The sequence below is a fragment of the Ixodes scapularis genome, unplaced genomic scaffold (assembly GCF_016920785.2).
Source record: "Ixodes scapularis isolate PalLabHiFi unplaced genomic scaffold, ASM1692078v2 PGA_scaffold0__279_contigs__length_252992795, whole genome shotgun sequence".
In the NCBI taxonomy this organism is placed as follows: domain Eukaryota; kingdom Metazoa; phylum Arthropoda; class Arachnida; order Ixodida; family Ixodidae; genus Ixodes; species Ixodes scapularis.
Genome location: NW_024609835.1, coordinates 126,482,014 through 126,507,342, shown reverse-complemented (window position 1 = coordinate 126,507,342; position 25,329 = coordinate 126,482,014). Strand labels below are relative to the sequence as shown.

Sequence of the window (25,329 nt, the reverse complement as noted above, 5' to 3'; positions counted from 1 at the left end):
AGCTTTTGTTCCTAGCTTTCCGGTGCAGAGCAGTAAAGCCCAATGCGCATGGTCATGGGTTTCAACTCCACTCGAACGAGACAAGAGTAATCAGCTAAACCAAGCAAAACAGAAGAGCGCATGTGCGAAATGAAACGAAATGGAGAGATGAGCGGACTATTGCAGAAGCCCCAATCCCTTTCAAGCAAAGTCCAAGGTCAGGCCTGCCAGGCAAGAAGCTCAGCATAAAGAGGCAAAGAGGCAAAAAAAAGGGGGGGAGCAGAGCAAAAGAAAGAGGTTGGTCGCTGGTTGGGGCGCGGCCACCTGGGCAACGAAGGTGGTTGTTTTTGAACACGACTGTCGGGAAAGCAAATGCAACAAACGGGAGATCGATACATATATCTGTGCTGCAGTTCAACAGTACCGGGTTTCCTGAACATGACAGCAGGGAAAATGAATCAACTGAAAACGCATCAACGGGGGTCTACTGCATTAACTTATTACATGACACTATTTCATGGGGGTTGGCAAAACATTGTTTAATGGGCTCCTTTTCTTTATATATAGTAGTAGCTGTTTTCACTTTTTTATGTCACACCTCAGTTTGTGGTGTCAGGAACTTGTCTGGTCAGTGCTAACAACTAGCTATGTTCTGCTCTGACGGCAGCAGGTGGAATCTGCACCTTTGTGGATGAGTGTTGTTCATTGTTTCTTTAGAGATGTTTGGGATAATTGAACTGTGCTGTGTCCCTTTAGTTTGATCTGCTGGTCATTGTATTGTCAAGTGCATCAATTAATTCTTCGAAAACACACTTGATGCGTGCACACTGTTTCCACAAACTGCTTACTTAATACATTTGCTTTTGGTACCAAACCATTTTTCGAAGCAAATGGGTAAGTCATGAACATAGACGCCACAGTTAACGCAAAGATGGCATCCGCTGGAACGACATAAATGCTTGGTCATTACTTCTACGTCCAGGTCATCGTCCGACTCGGAGCTTTGCCTCTCTCATTGGCGCAGCACTTCCAATCAGTCAATCAATCATTCAGTCAAGCATTGCAGCAGCACCTGACCGCATTTTACCACACTAGCAGTTTCAAGTGCAGCGTTTTAGTGATGAAAAAAAACAGGGAAAATTGGCATTTTACTGGTTAGTCTAACTCATAGTTCTGTGTGCATGGCTTCAAAAAGCCTTAAAATCATTCATAACAAAGTTTTATTCTGGTGGTGCATTCTTCTCGTGAAGTTTCACTCTTCTGGGCCACGATAAAAGCCACTGTTCCAGTTTGCAATTTGGCAGAGTGTCTAGTGACCGGGAAAACCGGAAATTGTCAGGGAAATTTTAATTACCTGGAAAAATCAGGGAATTGTCAGTGATATTGTTAAAAAGCGAGCCCAGTCAGGGAAAATGAGCCAGAAATGCCATCGAGCGCCCTGAGCAGAGACTTGAGGTCTTGGGGGCAGAAAAATAGGCAATAAATTCTGCTTATAGCGGAGCGCGGGCTCTGCTCACCCCATGTACAGCGTGTTACCCGATGCAAAGGGAACAGCCGAGAAATTTGGTCCAAGCCTTGGATTGAATTTGTGTAAGGGCACGACACTAGGCTGGATCCAATAAGAGCTTCCAGATTTAGTAACAAATAGGACAGCCGTAGACCCCAATCCAATTCAAGCAATAAGCCGACAGTATCCGAAAGTGTGTATCTGGCGGCAATGCGCCATGCTGCCATTCGGTTATTGACGTGTGTGGTGGAGCGTCGTGTTTTCATTGTGTTTCCGGAAAAGGCCTCTTCACTGAAGATGTCGGCGGCAAGAAAGTGCTTGTATAATCCGGACTGGACAAATCCGAATATTTTGGTATATGCAAGTTGGATTAAGCCCTTGCAAAATAATGCTCGCAGTGCTCAATGCTCAATACCCTGTGTGGTAATGGTTTTATATATTCAACCGCTTCTACAAGCGTCAGGAAATTTCACCTGAAATTGTCAGGGAAAACCTGGGAAAGTAAGGGAATTTCAAAATAATAATTTGCTAGACACCCTGGTTTGGACATACTATTTTTGCTTCTTAGATGAAGGAGAGTTTGTGTTTTTATAAATTTATAACAATTAAAGATAAAAACCTGTAGATTTCACTGGAGGGAGGAGGGAAGCAGAAGCTTTCATGCTTCCCAACAACTAAGTTCAGGAGCTTGGCTATTTTAAAGTACCACCGTTTATTAAAGCTACACTTTACAAAAGAAGGATAGTTAGTACAGTCAAATCTCGTTATAATGAACTAGCATCGGGAGCAGAAATTTGTTCGCTATATACGTTATTTGTTATAAAAGTACACACAAAAATTGACGAGAACGTTCCTGAAATCGAGCCTGTGCAGAAACGTGCACAGCCCTAAGATATAAAAACGCGCTATCGCGGACCAGGGGGCCCTTACCTGTCACTAAGCAGCACAAAAAAATAGATTGGAGCATGAGGAAATTAATTTGCAACGCGAGAAACGTCCTTAGCTGGGCCTATTCCATTTATTTGAAGACGTGATTTTGGGCTGGTGCCTTTTCACTTGGAGCCACCGTGCTGGAGCCAACCGTTGCTCGCGCCGAAATCATCATGCCCTAACAGACACACCAGACTGATTGCTTTGGTTTGAAGAAACTGACCAGACACCGGCAAATTTCGTGCTGTTATGTCCTCAAGAGAACAGAGCCTCTTCCACGTCTGGGTCGAGGCCTAGGACTCTTCCGGTCAGTCTTGACGGTGTTGTTTGCTTAGCAGACTTCATTATTTTTCCTTGCACTCAGGTTGGTAAACATCGTGCTTGGTGCAAGCTCGAAGTCCGCAGTGATGTCTTTTTTCTTTTGACTGCTGTCCACCGACCTCAAAATTTTCATTTTTGTCTCCTGAGAGACAGCTTTTCGCTTCGTTGCCATTTGCAGCTCCGCTACGAGTGGCATGGTTGGCGGTTGGCTTTAGTCTGCGCTGCTTCTTGATGCCTTGCAAAGAGGCCAGCAGCGGCGCAACCGCTGTTATTCGCTCGGTTAATAGGTGGCGCTATCTCCCGAAGCACGCGATCTAAACTTTCGGAATTGTTCGTTTAGAAATTACTTTTCGTATTTTTTCTACTTTTTAATAACCTTGGTAGTATTTTGTGACGCAAGAAAAGCATGAATTGCTTCGCTATAACCGATAGCACGTCAGATTTCACGGTTTCGATTTTGTTATATAACTAGAACTCCCATCCAAATAAAGCATGACTAATGCTATATCCGATAATTTGCTATACCAGTGTTCGGTATAAAGAGGTATAACTGTGCTGCAAATGGCAAGAACACCAAAGACAAATGTAAATACACAAATGTACCTGTAGGTTTTTATAAATTTAGGGTATGCTTTCGTCCGTACAATATTTATGCTTATTTTTAATTTTGAAAATTGGGAACATAGTTAAATTAAAGGAGCTTTGCAACAATTTTAACGTTGAAAGAATCGGCATTTTCTACTTTTGATATTGTTCACCTTGTCACAAATGACAGAAAACACACCTCCTTTCATCGAAATGTTGCGATTCCGCCGTGTAATAGCGAGGCAGAAAGTAGAATATTCCCCGACCTGCAGCCGCGGACGGTGGCCATGAGAAACACGCGGCATGACGTCAATAGGCGGTCTTGCAGAAAGATAGCAAGTTGTGCGAATACCTGCTCGATAAAAGGTAACTTTTCTATAAATCTTGTCGTTCTAACATGAATATAACTGCGTCAAAAAACCTGGCATCATCGACAAAACTTTTATTCTGAGTTTTAGTGGCGCCACCTACGTATCCTAGGTCCACAAAACCGTTAGCTCTATCTGCTGCCGCGAACAGCCGCCAGAAGCCGGAGGGGGGTGGGACAGAGCCGGACGGGTATGGCCGGACCCGGATGAGACTTTCCTCCTTTCACCATATTGTTCGCGCGGCACCCGCCAGCACGTGGTCACGCGGTCGCGAGCGGATGAGTTGTCGCTGCTCACTGATGGCTTTAAAGAGAGAACTTTACCTGAACCCCACGCCTACCCCATCGACGTCACTGCGCACGTGACCTGGAAGACGATGTACGAGTTGAGACATGGCAAAAACCTGGATATTTTTAATTTTTTAAAATAAAAACTAGGGTATCCAGGCAAAATCTGTTTTCTGTAGTTCACTTCAGAAGTGTCAAGCATCAACTTTCACAATTATTTAAGCAAAGCCCTGAAATTGTTGCACAGCTCCTTTAAGCTCAGAATATTAGAACATTGAAAATCTAACAAAAATTAGCTCTGGGAAACCCCCGCCGAATTTCACGAAAAATAAACTTCAAAAACATGGAACCCAAGTTATGCTATCACACACGTAATTTATTTCTGCTGTTAAGGCAAGCAGTGACATGATTGCTGTGCCATATGCGCCAAACTGCGCCACAGGGCTTATCCTGCTACATCCTGCTACACTTAGCCAAAATGTCAAAAATCGGCACCAACATTGCGCCAAACTTTATTTCACTTTATGAATACTGGAAATATAATAACTGAGGCCCCCCTACATGTCCGGATCGTTATGGTAGGCTTGTGCAAGTTTTAAGAAGTTCCAGTTATCGTTGCAAATAACATGTTATTCGATTTGTTTTCTCTGTCAGACACTGACAATATAAGGAATTTTCGCAGTATCAAGTCATGTTCGCAATTTGCCCTGGCGGGTAGTTAGCTTTGTTGAGTGCGCTTCTCACCGCTTTCTTGTGTACTGCGGTGAAACAACCGCGAAGTAAGCATCGCGATTTTGCTTATCTTGCTTTGCTGCAGTGCGCCCGCGTGCTAAGAGGCAAGCACTCCTCCAAAGCGGTGTATGTTAAACACGCAGGCATCGGGTAGATTAAAAAGAACAAAAAAAGGGGGAGATAACTTGGTGAGTGCTAATGTAACGACACTACTTTGCAGTAAATATTTAAGAATAAAACTGCTGCTATTATTTATGATAGAGTGCAATGTTCTGGCGTAATCTTTCTCAAATTCTATAGTTAGCACGGGCAATGCAAGAAACTTTATGTGAACTCCTCTGCCGGGTAGTTGGTGCTAACAAAAGGTTGCAGAGAAGTAAGAAGATAGATTAGACATGTCTTTGAAAACGGGATCTTTATAGGTCTAGCCACAATCAAGGTCATGTCCTCAAGGTTGTGTAATCAAGGTCACGTAAGCGTCGGTTGCTTAGGCTCTGCTCGCGTAAGCGCCGGTAGCTAATGTTGACGTAAACTGACGTCGTCTTTGATGTCATCCTAAAGGACATCCTAGAGGACGTCTATGAGGTCGTCCCAGATGTTGCTCTTGACGTCGTCCTGGACGGTGTCCTTGAGGTCGCCCTAGCCGTTGTCTAGAGGTCGTCCGATACTCCATTTCACCTTGCGTCCGGACGCAGTGGACGCCACGAGCTATCCTAGCCAATCCCGCTCTGTGGACGTAGCCCGTAATGCGCTTTCTGCACGTTGCTGTGCCTCCTCTCCAAGGTCACGTGACACTCATACGGCCTTGAATTGGCTTTAATGGCTCATAGCATCCTCTGCGCTCGGACGTAAGGCTCAACAGAGTATAGATGTTGTTCTTGAGGTTGCCTTAGATGTCATTTTTGATGTGTGCTTTTTGTATTACAACAATTTCATCATCATTTCCTTTTCTATTTGCTTTCACTAACGGCGTTTTTGTAAAGCATTTCATTGCGTTCGGTCGAATGAACATGCATGTAATTTTTAGTTGCATAGGCCAACACAAGAATTTTAACATATAATATTTGCAGTGGTATAAACATAAATGAAGTGTGTGCATGTGCTCCAAAGGTACTTTTTGCTGCTCCAAAAGGAGCTCCAAAATTACTCCGGCCAATCGCATCACTGGGCAAGGACTATTGTATTGCGCATCACGGTAGGCTTGCAAGTTTGTGAATTCCCTATCGTAAAGTACCAGGGGAGCCCCTACCCCACTTGCAGTAAAAACTGGGTTGATTTAAACATGGGCATTTGTCCAGTCAAATCGGACACTTTAGGGGTGATATGGCCTCAGAATTCAAATTTTTTCAGAGAAAATCATTGTTTATTTTTTAAATGATATGTTTATGTTTATTAACTTCCAAAGAATGGTTTCAGAAACTTTCATTTATAAACATGCAAGATTTATCTCGACATGTCGGCAGCCCTCCGAGTCAGCTGGGAGCAAGTTTTTTGCATTTTTTATTTAGCGCTGCTTCATACTCGTATAACAGCCAGAACACCTCACCCTCCTTGGAAGTGCCATTTACCCTAGATTTAGCCCGTAGAAGCTTTCCAAGTTTAAAAGTATCAATTGCCAGGGGAACCCTATAGTACATCCAAACAAAAACAAAATCCTGAAAATTTGGTTTGAGATATCTTATTGGATGAGATCCGAAACAGGGTTTACAATTGGTCCTGCTTGGTGACGTGATAGTGTGCCATCTTAAGTTACACACTTTCACAGTATCTTCCACTTCAGGTCATATTCCTGTTTTGCTACTCTTCCTTAGTATGATTTACCTCTTAGTTCTTTATTTATTTATTTAGAAATACTACCAGTTTTCATCGGAAACTTTAGTAGGAGGCAAAGCAAGGCAAAACACAATTTACATACTTTGTAGTGAAATTTACCTTGCCAGTTTATCTGTCAAGGAATGCCTGCTACAAAAGTTAGCTTGCCTACAAACAACACGAACTGGTAGCTATTGCAAGGGGAATAACGAAGTCTCAAAGGTTCTAGCTTACCTCACACTCATAGAAAAGAAAGAAACCTAAGTTCAAACTTCAGAGGCATTTTTCTCAGTTTCACTTTTTGGCAGGAAATGTGATATGAGGAAATGTATCATTTGACATTTTGAAAGTTTTCGTTCATTGAAAAAGATATCAATCAGTGGTGTCCTGGACTGAAATTTTCTGAGGAACAAGTTAACATACTCATAATCTGAAAAAGCTAAATTCTTCACGACAAAAACTGACTATTTTAAAACACAAAAAATTGTTAAAATCATTTGCTTTTTTTGGTGTTATTGTTTTTCTCCAGAATTGCATTTTCTACAATTCATTTTGACCTTAACTTGCACTATGGGTATTCTATTTCACAATTATAATCCATTTTATGGATTTATATAATACGTTTCCTAATAAAGTAACTTTTTTCTGGAGCTTGTTAAGCATAGTGTGTTGTAGAATTGACCTACAAGTTTGAAACTTTAGATGTCATCAATCCTAATGGGGTTCAATTCACCCTGAAAATTTGAATCAATTTGAGAGAATGGTTCATAAGTTGTCACTCCCCCTTAACGTTTCATTTGGAAAATTCCCAAGTTTGGGAAACCCTAATAGTGGGCGCTTCCTCAGTATTTTACAGTAAGTTCATACCTCTGAGGTATATTTTGCTGGACAGAAATTTTGCGATTGGGACTAAATTTCTCCTCAATTCCACGACAGTGATGGCATATTCACGTGATCACTCATAATTTTCGCTTTGTGAAATTTTAGGCATTGTGCAATATAAGTTCTTTATGTTACTCTTTATTGCTGTAAAATGCCGAGCATGCGTCCATGTTGAAGCGAGTGGCCACCCCCTACTGAAGCATTTGAAATATGAAACATGAATTTTCGCAAATTGGGAATCAGGGTCATATTTGCGACGTGTCCATTAAATTTAGCGAATTCTAAAGGCTGAAACTCGCCTCCACAGACGATAGAAATGTTTGCACCGATTGAAGCTTGCAAATTTTACAAGTTGTTGTGAAAATTAGGTGCTCACAAACATTAAGTGCTTTACAGTGTAAGCAAAGGACATACCAAACACCTACGCCAGTCAACTTCTGAGCCCGCTGAGCTAATCGGGATGCTCCTCCGCGTGAGCCACATCTTTGAGCACGCCAATGCAAAGTGGCGAAGCTTAATATGAGAGCGACAGCACACAGCGAGCTTGACGCGAAGAGCGTGGCTGCTATAAAAATGGAAGGTTCCACCGAACCGCTTTACTGTGCCTTTACATCTGACTAATGGTGAATTCCGCTCGTAAATCCGGAACGCTTTCCAAAATCCGCGAAGGAGGCAAAATTCCGCCCCGTGGAACCCGCCCCGAATCGACGAGGGGAATATAAACTTGCATTTTTGAAGCGACCTCCCCTACACCCCTCCCCACTGCTTCCCCCTCCGCCGTTCAAAACGGCCGCTGCTCGAACTTGACAAGCCCACCAACGCCTCAGCAGACTGATCTTTCTGACAACCAGTGACAACTGTCACTGCTTAGCTGCAGAAATAACATGCGACACAGGCCGAGCGAAATAATAGGTACCACAGTGCTCATGTCACAAATAACAAAGACGTCCGCGTTCGGCACCTTCACATAGCTTTCGGACGCCTCGAAGCGGCGGGGCACGGACACCGATTGCCAGTGGTGGAGTTCAGATTTCTGGTACGACTTTAATAAACACAGAGGTAACAAACCATCACTTGCACGGTCGTTGCCTAATCTCTTCTTGCTTTATTGCACGGGAAAACGCCGGCGGAATGCAGTGTAAAGAGGTAAACAATCATTGGCTGCAGAATGAATACGCCTAACCTTGCGTCTGTCTCCGGCTTTTCTGTCGTTCTTTTTCTCATTCTTCCTCTCACGATCACAGATGTCAGCGCTTTCGATTTACCACGCTCTACAGTCCCGGCTTTGTATCCCTGATCTACGCAAGGTAGAAACGTTTGAACCGTCACAATCTCGCGTAAACAACCGACGCACCCGAACAGATCCAACTCGACAACCCGACCGGCCCGCCGACCTCTCAAACCTCGCCGCGCATGTGCACTGCCGATTTAAAAAGAAATCACGTGGGCCGCTCTGTCAACTTCCGGAAAGATCTGTGAAATCCCGCAGAGCAAGTTCGGCGGTGTTTGAGGCACTCCGTGGAGCGGGCACTGCCAGAGACCTACGAGCGGAAGACAACCAACTCGAGCCAAATTTGTGAGCGGAATATGCGCGCTCTAAATGGAGTGCTTTTGGAGCGCCCAAGATCTGCGAGTGGAATTCACCATAAGCAGGAGTCCTCCTAGTACGAGCTCGTTCTGCTGTACTGCTCACAGACCTAAGGAGCACCCATCAATCATTTTTCGCAATTATCTGCAACTTTTAGGTGGGTGCTTTCTCAGAATTTGATGGTAGATGGGGATTGTTTATCACCCACGTGCTGACAGTAACAGAACTGTGTATGTGCTAAACTCCATTAATGTGCATAATTAATTGACAACTTTTTTCTATCTATTACACACAAAAGATTCAATTTGTAATGAAATAATTCTGTTATAAACATTATTTCTCTGGAACACTACTTGGTCTAGCTTTGCTTCAGTTCCTAATATTACTGTTTATGGGTGGTAATGCTGTGCCCTTGAATTGTTAACTTGGAGCTTTTTAAACAAGCTTGAGGGCTCTTTTCACGAGTTCTTGTTTTTGTGCCTTGTGCTTTTAGGCACAACTTGACGGCCAGTTGAATGTTTTTGGTATCGAACCTCTGCAGTTGGTTCCAGTCAGTGGTTTTATATGAGGCAAACAAAGATGGTATTGTCTTTTGGTTCTTTATAAATCTTAATGTAGTATTTGCACAAGCACAAATGAGAATGAAGTATTTGCTTGTGGTCTAAAGATTTGTTTTGGTGCTCCACAATGAATGTTTGGCTGCTCCGAAAGGTGTCTTAGAATACCTGGGACTAATCACACTATGGGTATGGGTCCTGTCAAAGGTGTGCCTCTTTGCGACTCTAGCAAAAGTCGGCTCCAAGTAGCGGCAGCTCCGAGAAACCCCAAAAGGAGGTCCTTTTGCTACGGCTGTCTGCTTTCGTTGTTTGGTCCTCGTAGGCGACATTGCTTTGTGCATATGCATGTTTATCAAGATTAGCCAAAAAATTGCAGTTCGGTGTTGCCCAAACAAAATCAGGAATGAACTGAAACATTGCAACGGCATAGAAGTGGGCCACTTTCTTTATCCCTGAGATGAAAAGCAATGTCACGTTGCCATTTTTGAAGCTGAAGCCGTCCCCTGCCCCGAAAATTATTCCTAGCTCTACCGCGCAACAAACGTTGCCATTGAAAGCTTGTAGAAAAAACCGCCAATGGGTTTTTTTTTTTGCTAAATAAATAAGAATCGTGAAAAAGTTGAGTCTGCGAGATAAAAAACCTAAATAAAGGAAAATAGGTCTGTTTTTTGTGTGAAAATCCTAAAGGAATATTAGAGCCCTACACACTTCAAATATCAATCAATTCTAATGTGATCGCGGACATTCTAAAATGCTATCATGATGGCCTGACGACAGGCTGACAAGCCTACTTTCATGCCTGTTAATAACAACTGTAAACGAGTTCCTTTTTGTGAGGACCTGATTATTGCAATCACCTACAATTTACTAAAAATTGCTCATGCTAGCAAATCGAGAAAATTGTTAATATTGTGGAAGCAGTATTAAAACCCTCCGCTTCGTTTAGGATCAGTATAAATGAGAAAAAACATGTTCAAAAGATTGCACGTAACTAAAAGCTCCTATTGTACAGTCGAATCTTGGTAATTCAAACACTCTTAGTTCAAGCTTGCGGATAATTCAAATTGACATGCAGGTCCCATCCTATGTGTCTCTGTGGGAGAAAACCACCGGTAATTCAAACTTTGCTTTATTCAAACAAATTTTCGGTCCCCCTCGAGTTTGAATTTTTGAGTTTCGACTGTATCATATTTTAAAGGGATACTTCAACCAAATTTGAAATATACCTGTCGTGTTCTCAAATAGGCTGAACATGATCCACAATATCCGTAAATGACAATCGCACGTTTGTATATTGAGCCTGATGGCTGTATTTTTCGTTATAAACGGCCCACTGTAGCAGCAAATGCTTGGAGAGCAGCCAGTGGAGAGCACGTCACATTCGCCGTAATCGTGACGTAGTTTGTCTCGGGACTTTTTGTCTGGACGCAGCGGACGCTGCGAACTATCCCAGCCCATCCCGCTCTGTGGACGTAGCCCGTGATACTCTTTCTGCGCTTCGCTGTGCCCCTGCCTTCAAGGTCACATGGCATTCACACGGCCTTGGATAGGCTGTCTGTATTCAAATTTTGAGTGACGGGTTAATCTTCTATAATCTTCTAGGGGGACAATAGCGACTTCTGGGACACAAAAGAGATTGCCTCGGGGAGAGGGGAGTTTCTCCTTCAGCTCTTCTCTCGTCATAGCCGAAGGCGAGACAGTTACCGTCACTACCTGTCAAGGTTCTTAGACAGGCATTACAAATGAGGGGTTTGCGACATCCACCAGGTGCTCTTTGCTAATCGTTTACTTCGTTTTAAAATTCCTTTTCGTGTCTTTTTCAACAAGAGATTGGATGTGATAATGCTCCATTGAACACGAATAGGCCAAGAAATAAGCACTGAAAGTTCGTTGTAGTATCCCTTTAAGTTGAATCAGCCATGAGTCGGAAACCGAACCTACCTGAACACACTATTGCATACCTTTACTGACATTTCTTTTCAAAAGTTAGTGAGATGCTTCTGAGGGCCTCGGCATAACTGCTACAATCACATTTTTAATTGCTAATGTGAAAGAACTTCACCTGCAGGATCCTGTGGATCTGATAGACACGGCGAAAATCGGCCTTAAATTAAGATGGTGGACTATAGTCACGGAAGGCAATGCCTCCTTCATATTAGAAGAAGCATCTGGCACGCAGCTTCTTTACTTCTTTTGTTTGTCTTGTGACCTTGGTGACAATAGTCACGCAAGTACCTGGTTTCTGCCCTAAAATTTCTTGTATTTAGTTACAAAATGTTATGGGCCAATCGCCACAAGCCATGTTCATAATTTCCTCGAAATGTGACAGCGTTAGAAGTGCATTGGACAAAACCAACCATCTCTAACCTGCCTTTTCTCCTTTTAGAGAATAATACTAACGTTACGTAACGCTAACGTTACGAAAGCCTACCTTTGGCCAAATTCATGGCATATAGCACTCCTGAAATTGACATTATTTACAGTAATTATTTTTATGTTGCTGTTGCCGCCATGCTCTTCTGTTGCACTGACTAGAACGAGGTTCTTAGCACTTAAAAATTGCTTTGATAAAATATCAAAGCCAAGCTACTTTAACTCTATGCTGCAATGCAAAAAATCTATGATTTTTTTTTTTTTTTTTTTGCCATTGTGCAATGTTGTTAAGGCTACCCTGGTCTGCACAGTGCTCCAGTTTCACACTGCTGCACCGGCATATGGCTTTGTCTTGTATCTCGCTCGTGGAAGTAACTTTCACAGCGCACTGGAATCCAAGCTAGCCTTGACAGTGTAGCATGAAAAGTTTACGCCGGGTTTAGAAGCGCATAGGTGCCTTGAATGTTTTTTTTTGTTTAGCAAGGGCACCTCTTTTTTTAGGATATGTATAGATGCATGGACTGTTCATCCTCATTGCAGCAAATTCACTTAGGGGATTTTCCTCCTAAGTGTAGCGCTGCTGCTCAAGGGTAGAAATTCAGTTACAACTGAGGTTGCCACAACTTGATGGAAGCCGGTTGCCCCAAGCTGTCTTACTTATGTTTTTGTAGTAATTCGGTACATCCTCAGCTGTACTAAATTTATGTTTAATCTCCACCAGGGCTTAATCTTTTTGCAATGAAACATCAGAAAACTTTTTTTCTTCCAAATCACTTGGTTGGTAACAAGGAGGTTATTATTCATCCTACCGTATTTAATGAAAAATAGGTTGACCTCTTTATTAACGTTGCCTGCACGTGTATTTATCTGCAACACTCTAGAAGAGCCGAATATTGCGATTTACGGAAGAGGCCCAGCAAATGACGAGGTACCAATAACGTCGGAACACAGAAATAAGTTTCGTGTGGATCACTTCTTTTTTTTTATTCCAAACATTATCTCCGCTTTGCCATTCAGTGGCCCCTTTCATAAGTCTTAATGATTGGTCTTCGTGGGTTCTCGACATAAGTAGACACACAGGCCCGTTGGTGAAAAAGGCCGACCCATTTTCAAATAAATATGATACCTTTTTTTTCATATTTTTCTTTATTTTTAAATTGGAATCGCTGGCTTTTGCACTTTGTCTCCAACTGCACAGTAGGAACACTAGTGTGGTAGTAGCTTAAAGCAGCCCTGTCAAAATACCCTTCGATTCCCAGTTGACATTCAGAATCCCATATCCAACTTGTGGGAGCATATTAACCCTGAATGCAAGCATTTCGGGTTGTGCATATAAGAAGTTTTAAATGTTTTAGGAAAAGCACCTCAATACTTCTTGTATTACTGGAAAAAGTCCAGAAACGTTCCTGATTGTATCCTGTCAACCATCTCGGCTGGGAAGTCGATATCGGAATAACATGTCATTTTACGCTGCTGCAGTTTCAACTTGTGCCTGATGTTGTACAATGTCTCACTTTTTTTTTTTTCGATACAAGCTTCAGCAGTGCCCTTCCACAAAACGGTCGTTTTTGTTTCCAGAAGTAACCTCCCGTTAGAAACATTACAGAAAAAATTGCGGCAGTTTGACATCAATGGTGAGTGATTGCTTTGTTCCAAACATTACTGCATGGTGAGCCATTGGGCTGGCAATTGCATGCAAACATGCCATCCCTATTCCAACTTGTTTATTTATGGGATGATTTAACATTTCTGTTTGATGACATTAGCTAACACTTTGAGCCCATGCTTCACTTTGTTTATAATTTACTCTAATCACTTATGTGTGTAAAAACCTCCCCCAAAAAATTAAAAACACAATTTTTTTATTTTATCTTTTGCATCTGAGAAGTGCATGCTAATTGAGCATCCTAATGTAGCTCAATTAATTATTTAAGGATGAGACTGTGAAAAAGAAATTCTTCACTCCCGCTCTAGTTTGACCAATTTATTATTTATTGATTTTTCTTATTCTTAATTTAAAAGTCATAGTTGACTTCTCCTTATGGTTTGCTAGAGGAGTGCAGAAATTCATTCTTGGTTTCTCAGCTTCTCCTCTGTGTGCTTGTTCATTAGTGGATTCTACAGATGAGCTAAGATATACAACACAGAGAAATTTGCATAAATTCTTGACTTGGACTTCTCAATTCAGTTCTGAAACAAAAATAGGGGTTATGCTTTGTTGAGTAATGCAACGATTCCCAGATTACCATTTCATTCTTCTCAGTTGTTTTTGGCTAAGTTACGTACTCGCCAAGTTCATTATGATCCTAAACTGGGTAGGTTGTTGAGACATGTGGGGAACTTTGCAGGCTTTCTGGTCAGGATACCCTTTTAGAAATGGCTTTTCAGGTAGCTCTTTCAAGAGTGGCTCTGGTAGTACTCTCAGGGACAACCATGTGTTTTGTGCATCGGCTAATAAACGACATATACTCGGGAAGTACTTCCTTCAGAAATGCTTTGGCAGTTTGATGGCACACACGAGTTGCTTACAGTAGTGTGTCAGTTGCACTAATGCTTACACATGTTCTATAGACTTTTTGACATGAGTATGCATACCTATGCTTTCCATAATATTGCCACAAAAACTGGCCCCGATTAATTTTATCTGCTCCAGCAATGTTTCCTGCTTGCTTGTGCACACTCTAGGTTGTCAAAACCTTTCAATATAATTATTTTTCTTTTGATGGTTCATCGTGCCCTCAAAATTATTGGTAAATAGTCTCATGCAGAGTATGAACCATCACTATCTAAGCAATAGTTTCTGATTCTAGTGTAGCAAGAAAGGTCCTCTCAGGTACTGGTTTATGAGCAAAATGTGTATAGAACATTAGACAGCTAATATGATAAAAGCAGCAGTGGCCCTATATTTCATCCTTTTGGCATATAGGGAAATTGATCTGGTGGCATTAACTTGCTATTAAGTTACATACTCATTAGGGCCTCCTTGACATGAGACTCGAGTATGCAACCATGACCAAAAAGGCTGCAGGTTGTGATTTATTTGTCTTGTTTACTCAAACAATAGTTGTGCCATTTATGACAAAGGCCTGCACTTTTTACATGCCCTTGATCATATAGATAGACTAAAGCTACTTAACGAGTAATGAGGCAGTGTGCATGACATCTTAATGTCCCCAATTCCGGTGCAGATTTTTTTTTTTTTCGGCAACATATACTTTTTGAGTTTTGTCGTGTGCTTTGCCTACTGTGTACATAGCAGGAATCGGCTGTTTGTGAACTCTGCTGGAGGAAAGAGTCGCAAATCTTGGTCATATATCTGAAGTCACCAGGCTCAATCTGAAATATCCCGTAAAAATCGGCACCTGCATGTAGCAATTTTAAATGTTTCGTCAAAGGTGGATTTCACAGGTCGGTTTTCTCATGTAAAATTACAAAGTGTAGCTCCCTTTCTGTAAAAAATGGGGCCAAAAAACTTGCCAGTCATTTGCAGGCAGCAATGCAGACGACCAAGTGGAGTGCCGGGTCACGTTTGCCTCGCGTACTGATAGATGGCGTCGGGATCAGCGTCGGAAGGTGTAGCCAACAAGCGAAAGAAAGCAGCCGGCGCACAGACAAAATCCGTCGGCAGCCAAAGCGCCGTCAATATGCAACTGCATTTTTTTTTCTTTTTTGCTTTATGTTTTGGTGTTTTACAAAGATTATGTTAATTTTAGTAGGCCACGGTCGTCCCGAATGCGACTCGATAACGAGATAGCACCATCTATCAGTATGTGCGCCAAACGCGTCCCGCCACTTAACTCCGTCGTCTGTGTCGCCGGCTGCCATGAACCCCGGCAAGTTTTTTGGCCCTATATTTTTTAAAGAAAGGGAGCTACGCTTTCTAATTTTACATTAAGAAACCAACCTATAAATGCACTTTTAATCAAAAGTTTAGATAGCTACGTGCAGACGCAGATTTTTACAGCCCATTTTAGATCGAGCCTGGTGACTTTAGTCGCCCTCTATATGATGTGGCGATTATTTGAGTAAATGTGGTACTATCTATCTGGGCTGTGGTATTTTGTTAGAGCTAGTTTTGTCGGCTTTTAACTTCAGTTCCCATAATTGAACCTGGATTTACCATCCCATGCAACTGACATCCAAAACAGGTGTCTTTTTAGCACCAATTACGTTTTGTCACTCAGGAACCTTGGGAGGACTTCATCTCTCTGATATTTGCAAGGAGCTCCAGTTTCTCCGCACCTACATCCAAGAGTTACGAGAGCGTGAGGCACATCTGACGGGGATCTACACACGCTTCTTCGAGCTTCTGGATGTCTAATGCTGCACTTCCCCACCCATACCCCACCGGAGCAAATGGCTTTCACCAAAATGTCACGCTTTTACTGTTTATGATATTTTGCTTGATTGAGCTTCACTTAGTGTTCTAACATCCTATTCTCTGCTTTGTGCAATGGAACAAAGAAAACTCAATTTTGACATTTCAGTTGAGACAGATGTTTGGTCACAGGGTCTGCCTTGAGCAGGCAAAAAAAAGTGATATCCTTTTTCTTTTTTTCACAAGAATTGTGTGAAAATGTCTCATCATATTAGTCATTTGTGTACCCATGCTTCATTCTCGTCATCCTGATTCTTAGAATTGTTTTTAAATAGTTGGCACTTTGCATGGTTCTTCTGCTTACTGCAACAGTGTTGCTCTAATATTTGCATAATGTTTCCGTCTGGAGTGTGCTAATTGCGATCTAGTCTGCACATTTTTAATTTTTTTATTAATATTTTATTTAAGACGTGAAAAAATTAACTCATAGCCACAATGGAGCTTTCTTGTGTCTACATGACATGGGAGTTTCACATTGCGTGTGCATTTTTCTTTATTCCTGGCATTATCTGTCTTTATACTAAAAAGGTTTCAAGACTGGGGGCATTTCAGTCCATTCAGGACATTTCTTTCTTGATTTTAAAATTCTGTTTGCTCAGATTCCCTGTGTCTCCTATAAGCGTGGAGGTTATTAGGTAACTGTCTATACCACGACTTATCCATGTTAAAAGGCCCACGTTTGTTTAAGTAGTGTTACACCATTTCCTCTATAGCTCACCGCTTTGCATCATTTGTATTGCAACAGTGCCAAGACATTTCATTGTTCAAATTCATTTTTATTTTTGTCATTGCAATCGTCATTTTTTTTTTACCTTTTACCATTTTTTTTTTATTTGTATGTAATTCATGTATCTTCCTTGAATAAATGTACGCAGATTTACATGTATTGTTCTGTGAGCTCTCTCTTCCTGGAGGTTTATACGGCTTGAGAATAAATTTGAAATATATTTGCACTATGTGCCTCCTTACGTATAAAGGCTTAAAGCACAAAATTTTAGCGCCTATTTCTTTGTGTAGATGTGGCCTCTTTTGACAGCAGCTCGCAAACGCCAGTCTTTCATCCGTAAATGCAAGAAAGACAATTTTAAAACGATTTCCCAATACCGGCTGGTAGTTGGGGGGCCGAGCTTCGTTGGAATGTCTCGCGTCACGGACCCATCAGGAGCAGTGCCACGGCGCAGCGTGTCCGATGGGAGGCGTGCGGGAACGAGCAGTGCCTGGCACACCTCTCAGTTCTAGTACACCGTACCTCTGGTATTCCCACTTGGCGAGATTGTAACACATTGACGATAAAGCTGGCGCCACCTAGTGACGACGATCATAGTTACGGTACCCTTGGCCATTTATGGGCCTGTGATGTTACAAGCGCGACGTCACAGGCAAATATCCTGAGATGCATCGCTCTGCCTCAGTGACTGCTTTTGAAGCGCTCGCCAGAATTCGTTGGTTGAAACGAAAAAAGTAGCCATCCACTAAAAATACAAGCATGCGATTGTCATTTATGGATATCATGGACCAAATTTCACCTGTTTCGAAGTGTTCCGCGGATATTTCAAGTTTCGATTTCGTACCCATTTAAATTGTCTCTTGTGCTTTCGACGTGAACGTAAAATTACATCATCTGAGGCAGTGTTTGGCCTCTACTGGTGCTGCATGAATATAGCTGCATTGCAGAAATAATTTGCGCAGGTTTTTTTCCAGCACAGTTTTGCATCTGCATACCAACAACCCATACCCTAGAAGCACTTGGCAATACAATGCAGCAAGCTCCAGCTACAAGTTCGAAAGCAGTAGCACCATTCTGTAGCCGTAGTAACGCCGGTGTTTAATGGTTAAGATTGTTTTTGAGCTGCGTCAGAAACCACGATGGGCAGACATTGTTTTGGCGTGCATGGCATTCACGTGGGGAAACGTTGCTCCTTTATAGTGCCGAGAAGGAAGAAGAAAAGGAGAGATTGAAGAAGGAAAAGCTGGAAAAAAAACGGAAAGAGAAAATTGAGAAAATGAAACGTAAGTAAGGCTTGCTCTTCTCGGTGGAAACGCTGGGGGTTGTGGGCTGATCCTTATCGTCCTCCTCACAGAGGGTCAGATTGAGAAGCGAATCTCTGAACTGGACAAGGACATCAAGAATAACCTTGGCGTGAGTGGAAAGGTAAGGGTTCGGCGCAAACTCTGCACTGGACGCCAAGTCAGATCAATGCTTTACTACAGGATGTTGACGCAGCACTGAAAGCACTCGACGAGGTTGACAAACTGCCCTTGACACAGTCACTACTTCGAAAGGAACAGGAAATCTTGTATACTGTAAAAAAGGTGAGTTTTAAGGGGGAAAAAACAAGGGGTGCAAGTAAGTTGGTGAAGGTCAAATAGTGATTTTGCCCAAGACGGGGGTTTTACTACAATACTACAGAAACACATGGGAGTCTCAAACAAGTAGACTTCTATGTGTTTAAGTTCTCCTGTATTAAAACCCCAGTCTCAGGTAAAGTCATTATGTTGAGTTTAGAACTTTGTTAAATTGGCTTCACATACTTTTATGCATTTTCCGAGTTTGACACTGCTGGATCATCGAGGGCTGAAAGAAGTCGGGCAAAGCCAGTTTTATTTTTTTAATTATTTTTTATCAAGCAGGCAATTCTGAAAGTCAATGAAAAATATTTAAATGGTTATGAAACAAATTTTTGTCTGGTATGAATGAATTTAGATTGGCATTTTACTAATAGCTTATCATTTAGTGGGCCAAAAGAAAGAAGGTAGAATGTCAAAAGCCTGATTTTCAGTACAAAAATTTGAAAACACCACAAACTATTTCGTACCTCCTTCCCTTGGTAAGCTCTCTGCCTTTTCACTGGGATACATCCGTGGTACCCAAAGCGCGTCACCGGGCTTAAACGCACGTCGCACGACACCGGACCTCTTTATTCCCTTCACCCCTTAGCTCAGTGCAGTGCAAGCTATGCACTTGCCGGACCAATCAGCCGCCTCCCTTTCATCACCTGACCTTATTTTCTGCGCGTGGGTATGCGCAAGGAAGCGTGATCACGGGGCAAAAGTATCGCTGGCCCAACGAGCAGGTAGCTTCCACCGCACAGTCAGCTTTGGGGTGAACGGAGTGAGGAAACCAACTTCTGTCCGAGTTTTCAGCGACGGGCTAATCTTCTAGGAGGAGAGTGGCCCTGTTTGGGTACACAGACAGGGGTCCGAGCATGAGGGGAGTCCCTCCGTTCCGTCTCTTTGAACTGTTTGGTACAGGGTGCGATTTGTGAGTTGAGGAGGAAAGCTAAGAAGGGAAAAGTTGAAAAAAAATTGTTTCATGACCCCTTTAAGCACAGCTGTTTCTCTTTTTTAATACTTCATGTCTAGAAACTATGGAAGCTCTGCTACCAATGTCATGTTTCATTATGAGATGCCAATTTAGTAAGGCTTCAGCAGGGAGTTGGAAGTGAAACAAAGCATTAGGAGTTTGTAAAATTTAAAACTGACAACTTTTTTTTTTTCTTTTTCTTTCAAAAGAACTTGGGTTTCTTCTACATCTTGTTAGGGAAACACTGGTTTTTAATTAATATATGGTAATTAAACTTCAACTCATGCCTTAGGAGCTGATGCAGGCAGGGTACCAACCTGGAAGCGATTATACTTAGGTTCCAAACAGTTTTGCGCATCTCAGCAGGCTTAACTCGTTCGAAAGTACTTTTGCATATAGAGTTGTCATTGTGTTACCGACCCAAAATACTGTCCTGAGGTGGGAGCTTTTTGGCAGTGTGGCACTTTAGCCCCATGTTCCAGGAAAACAAATACAGCCGTCGGATGGCCAAAAAAACGCGCTCTTCGGGTAAGGCTCGTCAAAATATTCAGCACTGGAGAAAACCAGCCATCAGCATTAAGCACTTATTTGGAACTTTTTGTTCATGTTCCACACATTGAAAAGTACAGCGAAAGTCGAAGTATGCACTTGATCTCACCACACCGCTGTCTCCTTCTGCACAGTAATGTTTGCCTGCTGTGGTCACCAAATGTCAATAATAGACGTCCACACAAGCGCAGCGTCTGAAGCCAGCTACAACTGTGCCACCTTCCAAATGTCATCTGCTACCAACACGGCAACTCTAGCTTGGGCCCAAAACTAGGCTCTCAAACAGACTTCGCCATGCACGGTTACCCCTTGCTTCGCTCAAGGAAACCTTATTATAATCTCAGGCCCGCGCATGCACCAAGCCTCGTTGGAACCACCAAAGGTTTGCCAGGCAACCGCTTTTCGCTCTCGGCGTCGACCTCCACAATGGCGCGTCGGACTTAGGCTGGCATCGCCGTATTCACCTTAGCAGATGACATTCGGAAGATGGTGTCTGCAGTTGCTGGCTTCAAACGCTGCGTTTGCCCGTTTCTCCGTAAAGAAAACTCTGTTGCTGTGGCGATGCTGACCATATCAGGCAAACTTTATCAGGCCTGTTCACAAATACAGTGCTGGAAATATCGCTGGTCTTAGCACAGATGCAGTGCTTACATTCTGCTATATTTGTGCACAGTGCTGATACAGCATTGCATCGCTGATAATTATGTTCAAGATGCGCTGCTATGTTGAAGATGCGCTACTATGTTGAAGACAGCGCTACTATATTCAAAACGACGCTGTTTCTATAGGGGGTATTCACTGGACGCCATATTTGAGGGCGATGTTCAGAGCGCATGCTCACACTGAGCTCACATTATTAGGCTGCTAAGACCAACAATCTTGAGGGTACAGAATGCACGTTGCAAAAGAACTGTGGAAGCTCGCTGTCAGCACGCACTCAGCAGTTGCGCAGACAGCTACGGCCGCCAGTGAATACTCTCTATAGTGTTGCTTCAGCACTGACATAGTTCTGTGCATTAACAGTGTCGTGCGGCGTAGGTATATGTTTGATCCAGGCGTGTAACCTACAACAGTGATGTGATTGTGATTGCTGTGCCGTTTGCACCAAACTACACCAGAGGGCTTATCCTGCTACGTTCAGACCCAATGTGAGGAACTTGCGCCAACATTGCACCAAAACCTAATTTCGCATTATTAATACTGAAAATATAATGGCTCAAGCCCCGCTACACGTCCAGATCGTTGTGGTAGGCTTGTGCGAATTCGCAGAACTTCTGATTTTAGCTGCAAGTAACATAATCTCCTATTTAATCTATCTGTCAGTGTCAAACACTGACAGTACTCAAAATTTTTGCAATATCTCTTACATTTCTATAGTCAGTGACAGGTTAAGAATTCAGGATGAGGGAAAGGAAGGATGGAAAGGAGGAATCAGGCAGAATGCTGGAGAGAGGGGGATGTTTCCTTTTCGCCTCTCCGACATTCGTCTGCTTCCTCCTCCCCAGCCTTCCTTTTGCTCGCCCTGGGTTCTTGACTTGTCGCCGACTATATGTAATATTCTGAGTCCTCGCCCATACCCAAGTCATTGCCCACCCCACTTTACTTTTTGGGAAAATATTGATTTCCAAGAAAACATCGAGTGATGCCCACCGCTACAAATACCCCAACGCGAACTCCGCGATCCACATTTATCCTACCCAAGGATGCCCTTGACAAAGTAGAATGAAGGCGGGAAAGGCACTTCTCTTCGTTTACACATTTCCTCTTCAATTTGTGCGACCCCAAAGTCGTAATACATGCGTGCGGGAAAAAAAAAAAAAAAAAAACGATGGAGATAACAAAATAAAATTTTGTTTTGATTTAAAAAAAAATTTTGTTCGGACAAAAAAGAAAAAATGTAAGTCGAGAAGATAACAGAAGCAGTGACCCGTTCAGAAATCGCGAGGTCAGCGAATGCCCCATATCCTGGAATGTAATTGTGGAGTGTAAGGTCAAAGTCCGTCCCTACCAAAGGTCACAGCAAACCTACTCCTTCTCCTGGAACCTCCCGACCCCGGTCGGTAAGGTTGTGGAACGTTTAAGACAAAGCCATCGGTCTAATAGCAAGGAGGGAAAGTATGCAGATGAGCTGGTTAGGGAACTTCATTGAAAGAAAACCTGAAACTCTGACATAAAAAAAGCGGACATATGTCGTGCTGTCCGTTTTTTTATTTGTCCCAGTCTCATGTTTTCTTTCAATGATAGGTAAATAACAATGTTGGTAAATAGATTGGCTGGAATGCCGCACACAGGCATTTGTGGAGCATCCCATTTTGAGCTCCGTGTTCGTGGTGCCGTCCACGCCACGCAGCAGCGCCGCCTCCACCCGCGTTGATAGCACACCGTGCACATACGTACGCATGTAGTCACTAAACAAGAAGGTTGCGCAAGAGCCTACTTGCAATTGACAAGGTGGCTGTCTCTGCCCGGCGTTAAATTATTTGCCGACACAATCGCTGACTTTCTTGTTTCCCCAGCATCGCTCTTCGTCGCTTCTTTTGTCCGCTTGCTCGCTCGTCGCACCTGGTTGGTTTTTCTTCTTTCTTGTTAACTTTTTTTTTATTTATTTACTAACGTGCTTTCAGACAACTTGTTCGAAACATGCTTTCACAGAACTTTAACATGGTATAGGTGTAACAACGGAGACTAAGAGAAGGAACACACAACACAGGGTATTGTGTGTTTCTTCTCTTAGTCTTCGTTGTTTCGTGCTGTTGTTACACCTACACCATGTTGAACTTCCACCAACTAGCCCAGCTCTACTTTGTTTTACGGAACGAGCGTTCGCGCTGGGGGGGGGTATGGCGATCGGCGGTGTTCATCACGTGTATGCAAGCAGCGGACATTGTGATAGTAAAACGTTTTTTCGTGAGCATTCCTTATATAAAATAATTAAAATATTTTGAGGTTAATGTACCTCTTGCGCAGCCGCACTACATATGTAAAAAAAAAGGAATAGGTGTTTTCTTTTTGCTTTTTTATTTTTGTGCTACCCATTGTGACAAGGCCCGCACCACTTTTTTTTATGAATTTCAGGCAGTTGGGGGGGGGGCAATGACTGATTATTACAGTAGTCTGCTCTGGCATGTAAGTTCGCTTTGTTGAGTGCGTTGCTCACCACGCACTTGGCTACTGCAGTGAAGCAGCAACTCCAAAGTAAGCACTACAATTTCGCTAATGTTGCTTCGCAGTATATCCGAGTGCTAGAGGGAAAGCCTTCCCCCAGAGTGGGACGTGAAACAAATAGCTCTTAGCTGCAGTAAAAGTTTCTGAATTAAACTGCGGCTATTATTTATGATAGACTGCAGTATTCTGGCGAAATATTATTCAAATTCTGTACTTAGCAGGGGTACACGTAAGAAAATTTATATAAACTGCTTATGTATGTTTCATCTGTTCTAGGTACAGTCAATAGAATAAATTAAAACTAAATGAGGTGAAGTGGTAGAAGGAAGCTTGGAAATAACCTTGATGACTCTGACTAGATTGTTTTAAGAAGACATATTTCTCCTTCCTATTCCGATGTCTGGTATTATGAGGTTCTACATACAAAATGTCATTAATTTTCCTAATTTAATGACAAAATATATATATTTTTTTAATTTGAATTAAGAATTTTACTTTTATTACGACCTTTAGAACTTGAATAAAACATCCGTCTATGTGTTCAAGTCATTCTAACAATTTTTGAGTGGAGTAAACTATTTATTTTACATTTAATTTCATACCTAAAATGACCATTCACAGCAATCCATACTGTCCTTCATTGATCCGCATCTTGTGTCCATTCCTAGTGCTTTTATGTGCAACTAAACAGCTAGTTCTGATTTTGAGGAAATCAAACTTTCCATTGCACAGAAGTGTGAAGGCAAAGCATGCATGTTTTTTTAGTTGCACAGGCCAACACACGAATCTTAACATATAATATTTGCAGTAGTAGGATTAAAAATTAAGTGTGTACTTGTGCTGCAAAAGTACATGTTGCTTCTTCATACTGTATGTTTGGCTGCTCCAAAATTACTCGTGTCAATCACATCACTGCTACGGGGAGTTTAAAATTCAAATAAACTGAAGGATAAATATTTGTACATGCCTGGGCACACGTGTGATGTTTCAGAGCATGTCGGTGTACTGTTTATAAACAATAAATGCATTGTCTAATCTCTTACATCAAGCACATTTTCTAACGGCAGATCCGGGCACTGCATGCATACGCAGGAAGCCGTTTTTGGGAGAACAAAACACCTGTGCATGTCTTGTTCTAAGGTCGCTGCCACCACCTTGGCATGGCAGTAGAAAAGTGGGTTGGTGTATGGCTTTTGTGGGATTAAAGATACAGTTCCTTATCTCCGATGGATTGTGTGACCTAGGAGGACTGATGACTGACCAGATGCTGTCTCTTGAGCACCTTGTAATGTCTTCTGTGCTCTCTTTCACATTTCAGTGTAGCAAGTTCACAGGGGATGACAGGATAAAAAAGAAGGCGGAGTACCTGTACCACAAGTTCAAGAATATCCTCATCGTAACAACGCCAGAACCTTTGGGGGTAAGTTCAAACTTTCCTGGCCACACTTTCTCTTTCTTTATTTCTGTTTGTGTGTGTCCTTTCCTCGAATATTTCTGTTCATGTACTGATGATTCCAATTTGTTCCTTTTCTAGGCAACAGATAAGGAGTCCGAGAAGCAGACGGAACAGAGGAGTGATGCGTCCAAAGATATCAATGGTCAGTTGGCATCATCTGTTGTCTGTTCAGTTTGTCTTTTTATGTTTAATATTTCAAAACTCACACTTGATCAATATGAAAGCAAACAAACACACAGTGATTTTGTGCCATACCAACAGTACCTTTTTTTATTTATTCATACTGTTGGCCTATTAGCCATCACAGGAGTGTGTTATTAATAAAATAACCAAATTTTTGAAGCACACTTCCACGAATGATACGCACATGAAGAATTTAGACATAGATGCCTTTAAACATATACAAATATCAGTGAAGTAAGGAGCACACAAAGGAACGAAAATAAATTATATAATTGGGCAAGACCTCTCATGCTGACTTCAAAACCTTCAACGGTGTCACACTCAAAAACATCTTGCAGTAGGTTGTTCCACCTGGCGAGGTACCAAGTTGCTA

The 25,329-nt window shown here is 42.3% G+C and overlaps 1 protein-coding gene across 4 annotated transcripts in view; it reads left to right on the top strand.

Annotated features, from left to right (window-relative positions):
- Positions 1 to 25,329, top strand: part of LOC8035647 (hepatoma-derived growth factor-related protein 2) — a 72,884-nt gene that overhangs the window by 42,870 nt on the left and 4,685 nt on the right. For 2 of the 4 annotated variants that reach the window (XM_029981267.3, XM_029981268.3), the window contains exons 14-18: positions 18,227 to 18,309; positions 18,381 to 18,451; positions 18,511 to 18,612; positions 24,636 to 24,737; positions 24,852 to 24,915. In XM_029981267.3, coding sequence (XP_029837127.2) covers positions 18,227 to 18,309; positions 18,381 to 18,451; positions 18,511 to 18,612; positions 24,636 to 24,737; positions 24,852 to 24,915 — 422 coding nt within the window. Of the gene's footprint in view, positions 1 to 13,499; positions 13,556 to 16,105; positions 17,180 to 18,226; positions 18,310 to 18,380; positions 18,452 to 18,510; positions 18,613 to 24,635; positions 24,738 to 24,851; positions 24,916 to 25,329 lie in introns of those variants that run through there. The other 2 variants (XM_029981270.3, XM_029981269.3) reach the window with 1 other exon arrangement.